Raw genomic sequence first — 18,161 nt, forward strand, 5'->3', positions numbered from 1 at the left:
TCAGCCCAGAGTAACATGAAACCACATCAGCCCTAGTAAGGGAGAGATCCCTGATGGCTAGGACTCTTTGCAGACAATGGAGGTCTTCCAAAGCCCTGGACTCCTTGGCGGTTAGGAATCCTTGCTAATGAAGGGGACCCTCAACTCGGAGATACCCATACAACAACAAGATTAATAGAAGATAAAAACAAATTATGACTTATCGAAACAGTCTTTATCCACTTTTTCCAAAAATGGAGAAAACGTGCAGGGCTCTATCGAAATAGGGCATCCTCTATAAATACAGGTTTACTCATCCATACAGAGGACACCTTGACCACACTCTTGAACGTTGCTCACTCCTTCCCGACACCTCTGTCACTCTCTGGACGTCCCCCTCACGTCCCTCGCACTTTCTTACTTTCTAAATATTCTCTAAGCACTCTACAAGCACGTTATCACATGTTATTACAATTTTTACCAACTTCATTCACTTTATCTAGATTTCAAAATTGCATAAATGGACAGGGTAAGGGGGTTGGGGTGGGGAGGGGCAGCATGCAGCTAGTAGAGGGGGGCTTGGTGGCGAGGGAATGGGTTAATTTTGTTATTTTATATTTTTATAATATAATAATTTATATTTTATAATTATAGATATAATACATATAAAAAAAATAATTAAATCTTGACTCGTAATAATTTAGATCTAACGGTTGAAATGTATTAATTAAATCATACGACATTTATGCAGTTAAAAAAATCCAACGGTAAAGAAAATAAAAAATAATATATAATAAATAAGGGCATAATGGTCTTTTGACAAAAAATTAACACCGTTAACTTCAACTAACGGTGAGGGACAAATGTGATATATTTAAGAAAAAAAAATTATTAAACACTTAACAATATTTTATAATTTCTCAGATATCATTCGCCACTAATTGATTGATACTCGCAACAATTTCCACCTATTATGTCTATTAAATATTCTTTCATTGACCTTAAAAATGTGGTTAGTATTAGAACTAGTCATAATATGTATTTGTGTAATTAATTATAAAAAATTATTAAATCAAATTCTAAAATCACTTTATTTAAAATTAATTATTTAGAAAATCAATTATCTTATAATTAATTATACAACCAAATGTCAAAACTGAACCTAAACATGCAAGCCCACCACCAAAACCCAATTTTCTAATGTAATAAATAACATCCAAATACACAAACGTCCCTTGCTAAGTAAACTCTTTGATACTATAGTTATAATTATAAATACATTCCCATATTTAGTGATAAAAATTTTACACAAATACTCTTTGGGGAATATCACAGTAACACCTCTTCAGGGCTGTATTTGTAATTTTACTGAAGGTAGGAGGTGTATGTGTATTCAGACTAAACTTTAAGGGTTGTCATTGTAATTTATCTTATGGGATAATTACGCCACCTTTTTTTTAAGTTTGATGTAATTATATGTAGACTCTGTAATTTAAAAAATTATATTTTGTACCCTTAATTTTTATTTTCGTCCAATAAATAGATTTTTCTATTAGTAAAATTCACAAAATTTGCTGACATCAGCAAATTGATAGAACGAAAATTTATATTTACTGCCAATTGACTTACCATAGACTTATTACATGTCAAACAATTTTTTGACCAAACTACCCCTATACATCTTTACGAGCTAATTTTTACCTCATCACATGCATTAATTTGTAGAGATATATAAAGGTAATTTGGTCGGAAAAGCTCTCTTAACATGCAATGAGTTTATAATAAATTAATTGGGGGTATGATATAGATTTTCATTCAATTTTTTTTTAATTTTAGCAAATTCTAACCCAATAATTTGTTTATTGGATGAAAAAAAAAATACAAAGTATAATTACTTTAAATAATTTAAAAAAAGGAGGGTGTGGTTATGAAAATGTAAAAAGATTATGGGCAGGTGGAGGTGGGAGTGGGAGTTGTGGGTGAAATGAGTAAAGGACAAGCATGTCATTTGAGGCATGTTGGTGGCTTGGCAAGAGGAGAAGCTCTCTGGCGACATCTACGGCTAATTCAAAATCACAACTGATCTAACTGCTTGATAAAGAAGCTCTCAACAGAGCAATTCCCTTTTTCTTTTCAAGGTGAACAGAGGAAAAGGGTCCCCCATCCGTGTTCATCTTCTCTATTTCCCTTCTTCTACTTGTCTTTTTCCCCCAAAAACCAAAAATTCCAAAACAAAAACAAGAATCACATTTCTCTAAAGCTGTAACTCAATCTTCATCTTTTCTTCCTCACGTACCCGCCTTACATTCATTATCGTTTTTCCTTCTGTCAGCATCCTCTGTTTCCATATATTCCGAAGTTACTTATGCGAATATCTTATTTCTGTAAAATTGTCTGTTGCGCGACGATCTAAGGTTGGATTTTGTTTCAATTGTTCATCCGTTGTTCGGGGATCCGATATTTGTTGATTGCAAGGTGAGTTTCCTATCTGGGCTGGGTTCATTTGTTGTCTAGTTTCAGATATGGGTTTGGGTTTTTATTGAAATGTATAATCAGGGGTGTGATTCGTCTGTTTATTGATTAGGGTTTACGTTGAAATTGGGGCTGATTACGTGCTCTTGCCTGTTTTCTGCAGATTTAATTTGAAATTATTTAGGGATTTTCTAAAATATTAGTTTTGAACGGTCGTGAATAAGTAACAGGAGAATTCGATTGGATTTTGGCTTGAAATTGTTCTGATTCTCATTGGTGGAGATGTCCCTTCTGCCCAAAAGCGACTCGGTTCAAATCCGGGAGGTTTGGGCTGGCAATCTGGATGAAGAATTCGCATTGATTCGTGAAATTGTCGATGAGTACCCGTATATTGCGATGGACACGGAGTTCCCCGGCATCGTCCTCCGGCCCGTCGGCAATTTCAAGAATGCAAATGATTACCATTACCAGACATTGAAGGAGAATGTCAACTTGTTGAAGCTGATCCAGTTAGGACTCACATTCTCCGACGAGAAGGGGAATCTGCCAACATGCGGAACCGACAAGTTCTGCATCTGGCAATTCAATTTCCGCGAATTCAATCCCGATGAGGATGTCTTTGCCAATGACTCGATTGAGCTGTTGAGCCAGAGCGGCATTGATCTTGTGAGGAACAATGAAAACGGCATCGACGCCAGGCGTTTTGCGGAGCTCTTGATGTCGTCTGGTATCGTTCTGAACGACAACGTGAATTGGGTGACGTTTCACAGTGGATATGATTTCGGGTACTTGCTCAAGCTCTTGACGTGCCAGAACTTGCCCGATGCTCAGGCCGCGTTCTTTACATTAATCAATGTGTATTTTCCGGTGGTTTATGATATAAAGCATTTGATGAAGTTCTGTAACAGTTTGCACGGTGGGCTGAACAAGCTGGCGGAGTTGCTGGAGGTGGAGAGAGTCGGGGTGTGCCATCAGGCAGGGTCAGATAGTTTGCTCACTTGTTGTACGTTCATGAAGTTGAAAGGGAACTTCTTCAGCGGTTCGATGGACAAGTATGCCGGTGTGTTGTATGGCTTAGGTGTTGAGAGTGGATAATAGGTAGAAATGACAGAAAAATAAAATATTAAAAAGAAAAAAGAATTGCGCAAGTGTAGGTGTTGATTAAACTACGTATTTGTGCATGATGCACACGCTGATCTTGTACAACATTTGAAGTAATAGTTGTACGAGATGAAATTTTTACCATGTTGTCTACTTCATTGTCTAATTACTTGGCCTTTCTTGCTTTAGCTTTTTGCTGTCTGAATGGGCAGCAACTCTCACACTTTCATTTTGTCTTTTTATATGTGGCCTCTTCTTGATCAGATCAGACCTCTGTGTGGTCTTTTCTTTTGTGGAAAGGCACAACTTTTTCCTCTCTTTCTCTCCGTGTGTAGGGCATCTCTAAAGGATAAGAATCCTACTTATCTAATCCCACAATATCTAGGTCATATGACAAGTTTTTAATAAACATGATCACATACGCAATATTATCCATATAATTAATACTTTTTATGTCCTAAAATATTAATGTGTTACGAAGATTCCCAACTTAGATAAATTTAAGCACGCTCGATCGATTACTCATTTTATGCCTGTATATTAATTATATATATAATTCAGTATCATATACATCAGGACGGTGAATTCTGCATAATATTGGAAATGCAGTAAAATGAATCTCTTTATATTTAGCTTTTCAGATGACCTATTGTTTTTTTGCAAAGCAGAGGGGCATTCTATCATACTATTGGCGTATGCCCGACGTCAGTTTGCTCAGCTGTCTGGCCTCTAAGACAACTTCTTCTGTCTAAGTCCGCGGCTACTCTTAATGAGGAATTGCACAATGCAGACCGTTTTTAGAGAAGCTTGATAATAGAATCTACGCCTGGAGCGCACAATCTCTTTCCTCGTTATCTAGCTAACTCTCCCACCAAATTCAGTTTGAACTAAAATCTCCAAAGTTAGAATATCCATCCATGTCTATTGAAACAAGCATCAGATAAAGCGTGGCATATCCTTCTGAGAGTCCTCTGTCGCCCCTGAGCCTGGCGAGGACGCAACTAATGGCGATTTTCTCTCTGGCCACCATTTTGTCGTCTCCATTGGCATTGTTCTCATCAGACTTCCCATTTTCATTGTCAAAATCATTAATGTGTTTTATACACCGCCCCCTTTTTTTTTTTTTTTTTTGCAATGATAATTCTCAATTGGTGACAAGTTTAGGACTAAAAGTGTCAAATTAAATAAATTAAAGGACTAAATGTGTTTTACACAAATACATGCAGTATGTAATAACAGGACTAAACGTGTCAAAATTATAAAACATATAGGATCAAATATGTTTTTTGAAAAAATAAAGGACCAAGAGTGCAACACATCCATATTTATAGGATTGAAAATGAAAGAAATGTTCCTCTCACCTTCACGGTGGATGAGGAGGAAATAGTTGTGGTGCTAACATTGTGTTGTTTCATTTTCATGGAATTTATTCATGCACATCTCCCACGCCCTTATCCTACAAGCGAAAGAGAAACACAGAAAGTCATTCTCACTTCTTTATCTGCTCTAAGGGTGCTTTTCTTTTCTTCCTTGTTTATCACTCCAAAATACAGTGTTCATTACTAAAAAAGTATGGCAAAGTAGAAGACGCAAAATGGTTGGAATAAATTAGATAAGATACATGACATAGATCACAATCTGAAATTCAATAACTGAGGAAAAGAATACTAATTGCAGTTCAGCTTACATGCCTAAATACATGGATCATAATGAGCTAAGATTCTGAGAGGTGTATGAAGAATTCCACTTGGGTGTTGAGGCATCTTACTTTTGCAGTCGGCATAGTGGTTTGTTGGCACATGCATATACAACTTTGACAGAGGTGTAGGCTTTTCTTGTATACAAAGCGAAACCTCTGTGGAACGGCGCTCTTGCTTGTCCTGCCAATTGGAAGCAGATACCAACAGATTCTATATGCAAGAAGGGCAGAATAGCATCCAGCCGACAGCACAAGGTGGTGCAATTGTAGAGGATCATCATGTGCCATGTGACTCAAACCATCCCTAGCTTCAGCAACAATTTAACAAATGGATTCACAAACTGTCCTCTATCTCATCCGGTACATGCAACTTTTCAATGGCAGCCTGTTCGAAAGATGGCAGATTATAGAAGGTGAACCTCAGAAACTAGGTAGGAAGAGATGATAAGATGTCTGGAACAACAAGGGATTGAATCAAGTAGTCAGTGTTGCAAAGCGAACATCTAAGGTTTCTGTAACCACCACAAAACATACGAGTAGCACTCGGTGAAAGCCCTTCTCTTGCTAGGAAATTTTGGTGCTATTTTATGGATTCTAGCATCATTCATCAGGTGATAACCAGGCAAAATTTGTTGCAAAGTAAATTGCTATACAGACAAAAGAGGTGAGATGAAACTTGTTACCTTAATAGCAGCGACATCAGTTGCCGATGGCTTCAAATCCAATGCTAGTCCAAAATGAAGCATGGCTTTATCATACATGTTTTGCCGCTTGTAAATGCTACCCATTAATGCATAAACACTACTCTCACATGGGGCATACTCTTTCAGCTCCTCAAGAACTGCCAAGGCCCCATCAAGATTTCCCACGCTCACAAGGATGTTAGCCTTCTGGTACAGAGGGAGAGGGTTCTTCTTATCGGCTAAAACAGCTCTTTCCATCATCTCCAGTGCTTCATTATTTCTCTGTCAAAATTTAAGAGAGGAAGTTAATCAATGATGAAGTCCAAACTAATTCCAAGCTTTGGGATTTATTCATATAGTTCATCTAACCTTCAATGCATGCAAAGCAGTCCCAAGATAGGACATTATAACAGAGGAAAGCGGATTGATTTGGAAAGCCATCCGGAAATGATGCTCTGAGAATTCAAATTTCTCTTGTCTGAGATATATCATTCCAAGCCCATACCAGGCATTATAGTGTCTGGTATCTATACGAAGGGCACTCTGGTAGCTCTTTATACCATTTTCAAAATCCTCCAAGGCCACGTATCTGTGAATAAAGACTTTCCAGATTAAAAGGTAACACTCAGCAGTGTGTTAATCTACAGAAGGGGGATAGAAATTGTGATCCGTACTCATGGCCACACAAGGTGTGGGCATATGCAAATCTTGAATTTAATTGCACAGCTCGCTGGAAATTTTTAAGAGCAGATTCATGGTCTTTCTGTAAGCTATAGCAATTTCCCATAGCACACCTGCCATAGCACATTCAAAAAATCATAAAACAACACACAGAACAAGTCAACAGGTATACTAATTAAATATTTTTTCAGGCCACCAACATAAAAAAGCTGATTTAACATGGTCCTATAGGGTTCCCTCAATTAGGCCAAGCATTATGTCTGTAACAAGGTAGACAAAAGCAATCTATGCATATAGAGGATGATTTAATAAACTGCAATATGTGTGTGTGTATATATGCGAACACAAATAAGTAAAACAGCTAATATCTTCATCTATACATGGGAGCTAGAAATAACAAGTAAAGGTGAAGGTACCATGATTGAGGAGCTAAACGGTCAGTGGATATCAGCTCCTGAGCCAGGTAACTCAACTTCATATCTTCCTTCAAATGCTAAAACATGAAGGTAAATTGACTCAATAAAAAGTAAAACGCATAAGTTAAGCCAAAGAGCAACTGAATGACAATGACCATATTACATCTAAAGAAGATCAAGAGATATGACCATACTAAGAGAACATCAAATTTAGCCGTGGTCAAAATCCCAAAGCTCCTCAAATTAGAACTAAGCTCTTGTATGGACAAGTCTGATTCATTATAATTGTCAATAAATTACTTCATTGACGAAATGCTCCAAATCTCTGACTCTTATTATCATCTTTAAGCCAGCTTTTAAGTGATCTAAAATAACAAGATGCATACCTATCAACCTAAAAATGACATTACATCCAGAAAAGAAGAGGAAATCATTCTAGATTGGAGTGAGTTATCCAGGATACGATTATCATCCTTAATTTAAATGATCAGAGCAACACAGTTAGGGAAAAATAGGAGATATGAATGACATGTGCTTACAGACATACTCATATACAAGCACCAGATGGGAGTGGACCATAAATTTATACAGGTAGTATATTTGGCAAGGTAACCACAATTTGACACTGGAGCTAATGAATGAGATGTTGAAAAACAACAAAACAAACTTACGTATAAAACTGTAGAGTATATATCCATTCCCTCCAGACTGTACGGAGAGGCAGTACGTGCTAGACTGAAGGCACGATCAGCTTCAAGATAATCAACCATTTCAAAGTATGCTTTTCCAACCTGTCTTCCAGTAAGACGATATGCCACATGGTCAGATATAACTGTAAAGGTCCAAGGTGCTTATTCACAAATGCATAGGACTACCACAGATATCAAATCGCCAAGACTGAAGAAGAAAATGTATGAATAATGAGAAGTTCACGAGATCTATTGCATTAAAGCTATCTTAAATTACTTTTGGAAAGATAAACTTGGGATAAAGTTCTACCAGTACAAGTCTATAAAAGAAGCAGAGTCATCAGTCCAGGGCATAAATTGCCAAAATAGTATAGAGAGCAAAGAATCAATAAGTTTCAACTTCAGATTCATCAGTCTCGGGCAGGATTACCAAAATGGTAAAGAAAGCTAAGTTTCAAAGAATTTCGACTTCACAATCTATCTACCATTCATATATTTTTATAATTTTGACAGACAATTATTTTATTGTTATGTTATTTTATTTTCTTTTATTTGAAAAAGAAATTGATGTCAGATCAGAATAATATTCCGAAGTTAGAAGACCAAGAAAATGACAGAACATTTAAGCAACATAAGAACAAATAATGTCCCGTGATTTGCTTTTGGATTCGATATATGAAAAGATGCTTGGGATTTTATCAAATACTATTTAAGACCTCCTTATGATATAGGATAAATCTAGTCCATCTAGTCGTGTTTTAGAGGTAAAATAACTTGATAAGTAGAAAATGCTCTCCCAAAAATGGAGGAAAATAAAAAAGGTATAGTCTACCTGAGAGAGGACCCATCCAGTATTATAATGCTTTTGTGGAAGTTTGGTGTAGATATCTAGCGCATCCTGTCCAGAACAAGCATGATTATAACTTACATGGTGAGAAAATCAATGCCACCGACCAGTTTACTTCAAGGAGTTTGAACTACTACCTGACATCTGCAAAGGCAGGAAAGTCTAAAGCTTTCACCAAGAAGCCTTAAAAGACTCAGTATATCGGAAGCACCATCAATGACTCTCGAGCTGCTCAAAACAGCTGCACTCGAAGACCTGGTTGCTCCTTCTGGTTCAAGAGACCTATTATCAACGCCGGGGGACAAGCTCGACGAAGTGATGTTTAATCTAGAATCATCGTACGCATCATGATGAATTCCTAGGCAAGCAATATTTCTTTCGTCAGTCAGGTATAAATCAAATGAGGATCAAGATAGCAGCACAAGCAATAGTTTTTGATTTAGCCATCTCTTTCTCTTCAGACTTCACGCTTAACTAATTCGTTGGACAGTTGCATTGATCAATGCTTTAACAACTGTCAGTTAAACTTCATCATTATCAATGATTACTAATACTATGTAATCAGATTTATAACTTTAACCTCTTTACCATCCATAGTGAAAGCAGAAAAACACAAAAGTTGAATAAGTGGATTACTTTAAGTTAAATTTGACAAACTAACATTCACAAGGAATGTTGTCTGAACATTATGATTCAGCTGCTTACAATTGCTTGCTATTGTCCAGTAGTTTGAAACTAATCAAAGTCACATCACATGGAGTTTTTAGGCTTTCATACTTACATGCATATAAATGAACACACATTCCATCTAAAAGTCAAACTAAAATAATTAATTTATTTTAAAATGCTAAAAGTTTAATCACCTTCATCTGCAGTCTCACTTGCCCATGACTGACCCTTTCGAATTGTCAAAGAACGTGACGCCAAAGAGCTTGACTTAGAAGCTCCAAGATACTTGGAGGAGTGGCTAATTCCATTCCCAGAAACTACCGACGCATTTGAATTTGTGCTGACGGACTCTCCAGCAAGTCTCATGCTCCGTCGCTGGCCGGAATCAGAAAATAACCTCTCAGATACCTAAATGCATATAGATGAAACAAAACTTAGTAACGAGTAATAAAAGTGTAGGAACATATAAGAATGGATCCTATGAGGGTTGGTGTCCAAGCCAACTTCAAGCAGAAAAATGGGAAAAGTGACTTTTGCTAATAACAAGTACATACGAATTGCCAATTATGCGGAATCCAGTGGGACACAATATTGCAAAACACATCTGCATGTCTGCACATACTAGTGGGAAATACAAGAGTAGGAAAAGGATATGAACAAGATCTGGAATAAGACAAAATTTACTCACACACAGCTTAGCAGTCAACACTACAAAAGGGAAACACTGGGAAGTGAAGCAAAACTGAACTAAGTCTGAACTGTCAGCAATTAGCAATATTGCAAAGGACATCTGCACGTCTGCCCATTCTAGTGAGAAATGCAAGAGTAAGAAAAGGACATGAACAAGATCTGGAATAAGAGGAGACAAATATCCAAGAACAGGTGACCAAAATGAAAGAAAAGCATGCAACAAAATAATGATTGTGGCAGGCAGAACCAGACAAAGGAAGCAGTAAAATGTCTTAACCTTTCTTAATTTTCCCTCATCAACAAATTTTCTTCTAGGGCCTGCAACAGCAGAGTTCACTGTTACTCGTGGAGAGTTATCTGCTCCATATGTTCTCATGCTTGGACCATTTTGTTGTGCATTTCTACATACAGGTGGTGGAGCAACACCTGAAAACTGCAAGACATAAATAGTTTAAATTTAAATACAAGTATAACATAACTTCTAAAGAATCTACAAAAAACACATGCATGCAACAGAGACAACCAATCCTCTCAATCATAACTGAATGCTCTACTTCATTCTCCAATAGAAGTATCAAGCTCAATTTAATCTAAAGAAACAGAAAAGCATGATCCTATGTTTTGGCAAAATACAGGTCAGAATGTTTTCACATAGAAAGAAAAAAGAACAAAGAACATAATGTCAAAGTGAATAAGACCAACCTTCATCGTTCAGTTATAAAACACAGAATGAGCAGAAACATAAAAACCAAACACAATAGCCAGTGGGTTAGTCCTAAAACCATCAATGAAATAAAAAAGTGTCATGCTTGGTTCATAAGCAGGCAGCTTATTTAAAATAAGGCGAATAACAATTGTCACAACACGACATCTAGGATGAGAACAATGATTGCATCAGTTTGGGCCTAGGAAATGTACTAAAAACAAATAAATATTTTTCTTGAAGAAAAGAGGAAAAAACAACAAAGAATCAACCACGAGAAACCCCAAAAGCACAGTCTCATGCTATAAATGATTATACCTGTGACTGTGCAGCCATTGGTGAAGGAGTATTATAAAATGGCAAACTAGTGGGAGCACCATTCATAGACTGATTGGAAGTTGTCCCGTTTATATCCCGTAGGTTATTTCCATGTATGTGCTTCAATTTCCTGGGGCTAACATCTTCTGAGCTTAAATTCCTAGTAGAAGCAACATCATGCTCCTCACTAGGTGCATGCAAACTCTGGGAAGCCAATCCATGGTGCATGTATTGCTTTTGAATACACAGAGAAGCCCCTTCATCAAAGACTGAAGTTGCTTCTTCAGCAGCACCTGAAAATCATTCCAATTATCCAGATAAGAACATACAGATTAGAAATCCAAGATGTTGCGATATAATAACTGAAATGGAAGCAACACAGTCAAGTAAAGGTCTATGGCAAAGTTGTCGCACATAAGCACTAGGATGCCACTCTTAGAACCTGATTGCTCATACAAATGTTAAACAGATCTTCAGTTTCACTCAAGGCAGAATGCTGAAATGTCAGGGACACAGTATGAACACAATAAATGCACCCAATTCAGTATCTCTTTCATTTCTTCAGTGCAGAAGAAAGGAGTATGATAGGTGCTTTTGCAAGAGCATGGCTGAGTTTCACAGCTTGTTTTGGCTCAGGACAGCTGCAGGGTTCAAACATGCAATAACTGGAAATGGAAATAGATTTAGGCATTCACTAATTTTCAAGATATCTTTTGTCTTCATCTGTTTCAACACAAAAATGAAGAATGCACGCTAAGAATGCAGAAAATGATTAGTTTAATATTTCATATAATGATTACTCTAATTTAATCACACAGCCATGCATTACAAATAAAGGTCTCTATTGGACAATAAAAATAAGCATGCATCTTTAATGCTTTTTCAACTTTTCTAAGAGCCATGCTTGAGTCCATGTAAAATAGAAAAGCAGCCGGCCAAAAAAGGGAAGTCTCCGGAGTAAAAAGAGTAACACAAGGCTTTTTTAAACAGGACATCGGCAGACCACATGTTTTGATCAACTACACTGCCATAATTAGGGTGATTCCTGCTTCTGATTTTCTTTTTCTCTTATCATTTTAATGGAGACCATGACTTCATCATAACATAGATGTGATCACAATCTAAATCAGTTATTACAGTAGATTTCTTCACTTTTATAATAACCAGACAACATGAACTGCAACATATGCCGAACTTCCAGAATCATAAATCTGGACAGAGAGAGTAAAAATAAAAGATTTGCAAACCAACATGGAAAAGGAAAATGTATTTCATCTCTAAAAGGTTCATCAACTCAAATTATTATACCAATTCAGGGAAGAGACTACCATACACGATATCAAAGTAGCCGTCCAACTTTTATGCCAAATGAAAGAAAAGTGCACCATGCACAATGTTGAACTTCTCCTCGAGTTATCTCAAGTATTGAAATTAAAAAGACAAAAGCACCGGTCTAGTCTAGCTGTGCAAATAAATGGAGACAATGCAGAAGCTTTTAAAACTGGCACGAATGTATTCCATTTTGAGCACACACCGATCAGACTAAGCTGGTTTTAAGTGGTACGAATATCTTTAATTTTATCTTATATAATTACATTAACTATATTAAGCTAATATAGGTTTTCCCATTTATTTTACTGTTTTGCCCCTTCACCGATTTGCAGATTGCCTAGATTTGCTGCACTTTCTGGCATCAATCTTAACCTGTCATAACTCCAGACGAATTTCCTTCTTTCCCCGTTGGAAAGTATAAGATATGCCAATTGAACCCCCATGCAGATCCCTAAGCTTCTTACCATTAGAATAATCAATCTCTCATTCTCGCATCACAAGTTACAAAGGTCAGGGATTGAGAAATCAGATCTCCCATTCTATGTCCACCATTTACGAACTGACGGTGACAAAAATGGTAAAGGCAAGCTGTGAAAATCTAGGGAGCAGTAAACAAACTTTCCTTGCAAGCTCCCGCAAGAGTCCTCCTCCAATGTGGTCTCGGCGATATCTTACAGTGACAACAATAATAACACCACAAAAAGACAAGACTGTGGTTTTTCAGTTCAACTTTTTTCCTCACCTTCTTAGAAGTGTTTTAGAATAATTAATTTTAGATTGCATCTGTATTTCTATTATTGTGTAGAATTTATAAAGACTAAGGCGAATTAGAAAATTCAAGCCACTGGAATGATTGCTCAAGGTCCAGATGTTGGATGAAGTTCAGACTCAAACTTGTCCAATGTTTAGCTGGAATCTGCTTGTTTGCACCACTACCCAGTTCAAGAATTGGTAGCAGTGCAACACATGATGATCAAAACTTCAAAATTAATAGGCACTGTTTGGTAAAAGAAACACTCTTTCTTCCCTTGGTGTTAAGTTCTCTACGCCTTCACTAGGTAAAGATCTCTGGTGCAGCTATAATCTAATTACAAAATGTGTTTATACACAATACAAAGTAGATTCAGGCCATCCGAACTCAAACGTCCTATTTTGAATCAAGTTTGCAGGTGGAAGTTGAAAAAGTGAACGATTTCAGAATCTCAACATTTTAGCCATCAAAAGTAGTTTTGGAGTTAATGTCGTTCCTCTAAGGGTACCTTTGGAGAGTTATTGTCATTTAGATAAATAAGATTTAATATGTGGACTTTACTATATATGCATAGACATATATATGTATTATATATGACATTATAATGAATATAGGTTCACAAAAAACATTATGTGTATTATTTATGTAGATACCACGTACACAACATTACATAAAATTATAAAGTATGCATGATTGTACCTTTAATTCGTTGCTTTGATGAACCTCAACTTAAAGCATTAGAACCATCAACCTATCTATTCTAGCTTTTATATCCCAAGACGGTAGCCAAACACAAGCATGAAGAAAACCTTAAAAGAAAGAAGCTTGAAAAAGCCATTCACTTTACTGGACAGAGCTAAAAGGCAAGTTAGAGGCCAGTGAACAATTACTAGAAACCAAATTAATACACTGAACATACCTAATATACAAAGTTCCTCATAAGCAGCCCATAATAATGGATCCAGTGATAAAGCTTGATTAAAGTGATTAATAGCACTCTGCCTTCTGTCCGTATACCTGAAACAATTATTATGACATGATGATAATAAATCAACATCTTGAAGTATGAGAATTACATTTTTAAACACAAATTGATATATCGGAGCACAAGTTCTGTCTTTTCATCTTTGCATGATAATCGGGCTAACAGAAAAATATAAGACAGTGGGTTACACACCCAAACAACAGAAACATTAAACAAGAGAAAACGACATTGTCTTGTGACTTCCAGCTTGCTGCAACTCTCATCTTATTTGTGCATTTTACAGCAGAAGCTATCACTTTCCCTTCCTATTTCTCCAGCCACAACTGTACAAGTTTATACTAGGAAGAATAGAAAGAAAACTTGTATTCGAGTTTTTACAGAACAAACTAATGCATAAACAACACTTTGCATGTCATTTTGTAAGTCTTCAGTGGTTATGCCTCTAAGCATGCTCCCAAATGTTTTACTTTTTTTTTTTATTTACTAAATCAAAGTAAAATACATCAATGTTCCTGTTCTGCACTATCACAATGCTAAAATCCATCATGACATGCTTTCACCTCGTTCTCCTGTTAAATGGATGTCTCAAGGACCGACATATCAAGACTGGGTAGCCAGTTTGAGTGATAGGAGAGAGATTTAGGGTCTATGTATTAGGAGGACTTTTACCCTGAGAAACGTATTGCTGGGAGATTGATGAGATTACAGGTAGCTTGAGAGGAGATTCTCAAAGAATGTTTAGCTGATCTCATGATAAACTAGGACACACTCATTTATCAACTGTCATTAGTGATCAAGTGGCACCAAAAGGCCAGCAGCATAGTGGCCAACATGCAAAGGAAAGGGACTTTACTATCATTAAGAAAAAGGAACAAAAGAAAAGGCATGGACCTTCAGGGAAAAATCTGCAGGACAATTTCCCTAAAAATAATAAGATTCTATTATCAAGTGAACGAGATAGTCCAACTTTTTGTCTGAGAGTTATTAGCATTCGAGACATGTGGTTCAAATGGTTCCAGCAATATATTATATGTTGCTTCCAAGGTCCAAACTTGTTAACAGCACAAGTTTCAATTAAGTTAGTCAACCTATCACTGCCAGTCATTTCTTCTAACAATAAAAAGCTAAATATGACTTCACCACCAAAAAACAGTACACAATTAAAATATGCAACAACTTTGCCATAAAGAGCAGAAAAGAAACTACAGCATTTTATATGGAAAATGCGAGCGCGAAGTCGTCAATTTAGTCTTATAATGATAGTTTACAAGTTAATAATTACATTCTGGTGACACCCATAAATGGAAATACAATCCAGCTCTATTAGCTTGATTGATGCAATTGACATGAAATGGAACAAATTGCATGAAAATTTGAGCATTGAAGAATTGAACATAACATGTTAAGAACCTGTATACAAGTCCAAGAAGATAATGCCCAGCAGCTCCATTTGGAACCTGCAACAAGAAAATAACACACTACTCAACCTCCAGAAATGATCATTTCAGCAAATAACATGCATAGAACAAAATAAGTGCTACAATAATTATAACAGCAAATTTCAAACTCAAATAAATAGTGAATGACAGGAGTTCTATTACTTTGTAAAATGAATTACATGTGCTTGCCTGGATCATATTTAATAAGCATACCTCTGAAGACTCATTAGGGGATAATGCTGCTTCTGCTTCATTCATTAGATCCATCTGAAAGCATGACAGTGCAAACAAGTAGCGGCACTGAGGCATATGTGTCCCTTAAAAGCAAAGACAACATCAATAATGAACTAAAGCATTTTCCAAGAGAAGTGAAATAATATCTAAGTACAGGATCCCACAAAGACATGAGAAAAATTGATCATATGAGATTCATTTAAGGAGGATCAGCTGGCCAAATTAAGATGAGAAGACCAGCGCCACATACCCTTTAAAATGTGGTAAGCACAGTGTGCCTGATTGTTTTGCAAGTAACAGCTAGCAAGCAGCTGCATGTTTTTCTGCAATCAATTGAAAATAGTCCAAAACTTGTCATCTGTATAATTCATTAAACATCTGGAGCTAAAATCATAAAAGAAAATTGCAATTGTGGCTTTCAATATGCATCACCAATTCATTTTATGCAGCAAACATAATACGAAATGACCAGAAAACTCATTCCAACAAAAAGCTATGACCCATGCCATTTTCACTAAAGTACTAAACACAAGAAAGTTCCACATTTCACTCACAGTTTGAACCAAGCCAAACCCTAAACCTGACTGTTGTTTCAAACGAATTAGAACTGAAATAATACATATTCGGGTCTACACCCCATATCAAGATGTTGCTCGCTCCTAAAACTGGCTCCAGTACAGTGAAAGGATGTCTGAACTACATGGCATTACAACTTCCCACCAATAGTCTCAATTACTTAGCTTCTCCACATTCAATATCAGAACTCAGGAATCAGAAATAAGTTCTCTGTATACTTATCAACAGAAATAGATTCATACCATTTACAATAGACAAGCAGGCAATTTGAATTACCCAAACTACAAAAGATGCATCGTTCCCATATTCAGCTCAAATCTGAATAGGTAGCAACTTCAAAAAAATCCCAATTAGGTCAAGTGCATCAATATATGTAATTATGAAGACACAAGTAAAAGCAAACGCAAACGCAACTTGCAGCAGAAATTGGATCCATTCTAAAGATTCTAAACTGCATTTGAACTTTTATTCGCCACCCATTATTCAAAAATGATTCACTGCTGACCTCAGAAGGGAACTCAGCGCAGAGGCGCTCGCACATGAAAATGGCATTACGGTACATCAGCTGCTGTAGGCTGTTCCGTATACAATCCGTAAGTATAGCCTCCATTTCTACCGTACATATAGAGGACCGAGAAACCGCTTCAATCAGACGATTTGTCCACTTTATTGGCCACCCACTACGTATTGGGAGATCTTATGCACTACGCAGACAGAAAGAGGGAGAAGAGATTTGAAAGAAAATTCGCTCGACTATCACGAAATATAATTCCACTGAGAATTAACCCGAAAATAAACAAAATTCGGGAGATATAACTAATAAGTGAGGAATAGATTCAAGGAATTAGGCATGAAAATTTAAAATAACCTCTATCAGTATCATCAAATTCCGTGAAAAACCCCCCATTTCACCAAAACCCTAACTCTTCAAATTTTGAAAAAGGAAAGAAATTGCTTTTAATCCCACGAGATAGGGGCTATGCATTTCTAACCCCGTATTTTGTTGAAAATTTCAATTAGGTTCCTCATTTTAAAATACTAGGCGAGTTTAGTCCTTTCCATATTAAGCTTAATAGCCAATTACATTTCCCACCAAATTCACTGAGGAGACGTTGCTTATGTAATAAAATTAATTTATCTCCAATTTCATAGTAATTTTTTGTATCTACAAGAAAAATTAATTAATTTATATATATTTTAAATTTCAAATAAATATATAAAAAATCTTTGATGATTCACTGTATAAATACAGTTCTATTATAAAATCATATAATATTGTAGCAATATAAGAATTGAGAGGAAGGAAATATTATTCTTATGTCATTTCTTGTTCATCTTAATACAAAAGAAATGGCCTAAAGGCTTTAAAATTGTAACCAAAGGTCTCATCATGATGACGAGAGATGAATCATAAGGGTTTATGATTTATGACGGCGAGTAAAGAGCATGAGACCTGAAGACGAACATCCACAAACTCTGAAATTCATAACAAGTTCAGAAAATTAATTTTTATTTGACTAATTTATACAATTTTTTAAACAAACTACACCAGCTAAACGAACATGTCTATTAAATTTGTTGACATTAAATATTACATTCATTTTCTAATTGTGTTTATTGTTGATAATAAAATTTTAGAATAAATTATCGATTAAAGTTTCAAATAAACTAATTAATAATTCAGTCTTAAAGTAAAGTTCATAACAAATTTGGACATTATATATATTCTAAATAATATATTGTGCAACGCCAAACTTGGCTTTACGCATCATGATGAAATGATCCAAGATAAACTGAACTTTGTCCTTTATTTTGGATTTGCTAAATAGGTTAAGACATGTTCAGATATGGTCTTTTAAGAGACTGGTCCATGTCAGGATCCATGACTGTTCCAACC

General features: G+C 36.1%; 2 protein-coding genes across 3 annotated transcripts; one reads left to right on the forward strand and one right to left on the reverse strand.

The window, feature by feature from the left end:
• The first annotated feature begins 2,132 nt into the window (after positions 1-2,132).
• LOC105158320 (putative CCR4-associated factor 1 homolog 6) lies at positions 2,133-3,705 on the forward strand. The gene is made up of 2 exons (XM_011075039.3): positions 2,133-2,454; positions 2,615-3,705. Exon 2 carries the CDS (start codon positions 2,734-2,736, stop codon positions 3,544-3,546), a length of 813 nt encoding a protein of 270 aa, XP_011073341.1. The 5' UTR covers positions 2,133-2,454; positions 2,615-2,733; the 3' UTR covers positions 3,547-3,705.
• Positions 3,706-5,135: 1,430 nt separating this feature from the next.
• Positions 5,136-17,263, reverse strand: HBT (CDC27 family protein). Of its 2 annotated transcripts, XM_011075041.3 has the most exons (17): positions 17,133-17,263; positions 16,770-16,968; positions 15,939-16,011; positions 15,668-15,771; positions 15,426-15,472; positions 13,950-14,047; positions 10,948-11,240; positions 10,204-10,359; positions 9,431-9,644; positions 8,705-8,925; positions 8,553-8,618; positions 7,703-7,822; positions 7,032-7,108; positions 6,609-6,728; positions 6,304-6,523; positions 5,935-6,216; positions 5,136-5,636 (listed from the first exon to the last, which is right to left on the reverse strand). In XM_011075041.3, the coding sequence occupies exons 2-17, from the start codon at positions 16,872-16,874 to the stop codon at positions 5,586-5,588; spliced, it is 2,247 nt and encodes a 748-aa protein (XP_011073343.1). In that variant the 5' UTR covers positions 16,875-16,968; positions 17,133-17,263; the 3' UTR covers positions 5,136-5,585. The 2 variants fall into 2 exon arrangements, with proteins under 2 accessions (XP_011073343.1, XP_088734886.1); XM_088878760.1 differs by having other exon boundaries at positions 16,770-17,194.
• Positions 17,264-18,161: the final 898 nt, after the last annotated feature.

Source organism: Sesamum indicum, linkage group LG3 (assembly GCF_026168435.1).
Source record: "Sesamum indicum cultivar Baizhima isolate 11 linkage group LG3, ASM2616843v1, whole genome shotgun sequence".
Taxonomy (NCBI): Eukaryota; Viridiplantae; Streptophyta; class Magnoliopsida; order Lamiales; family Pedaliaceae; genus Sesamum; species Sesamum indicum.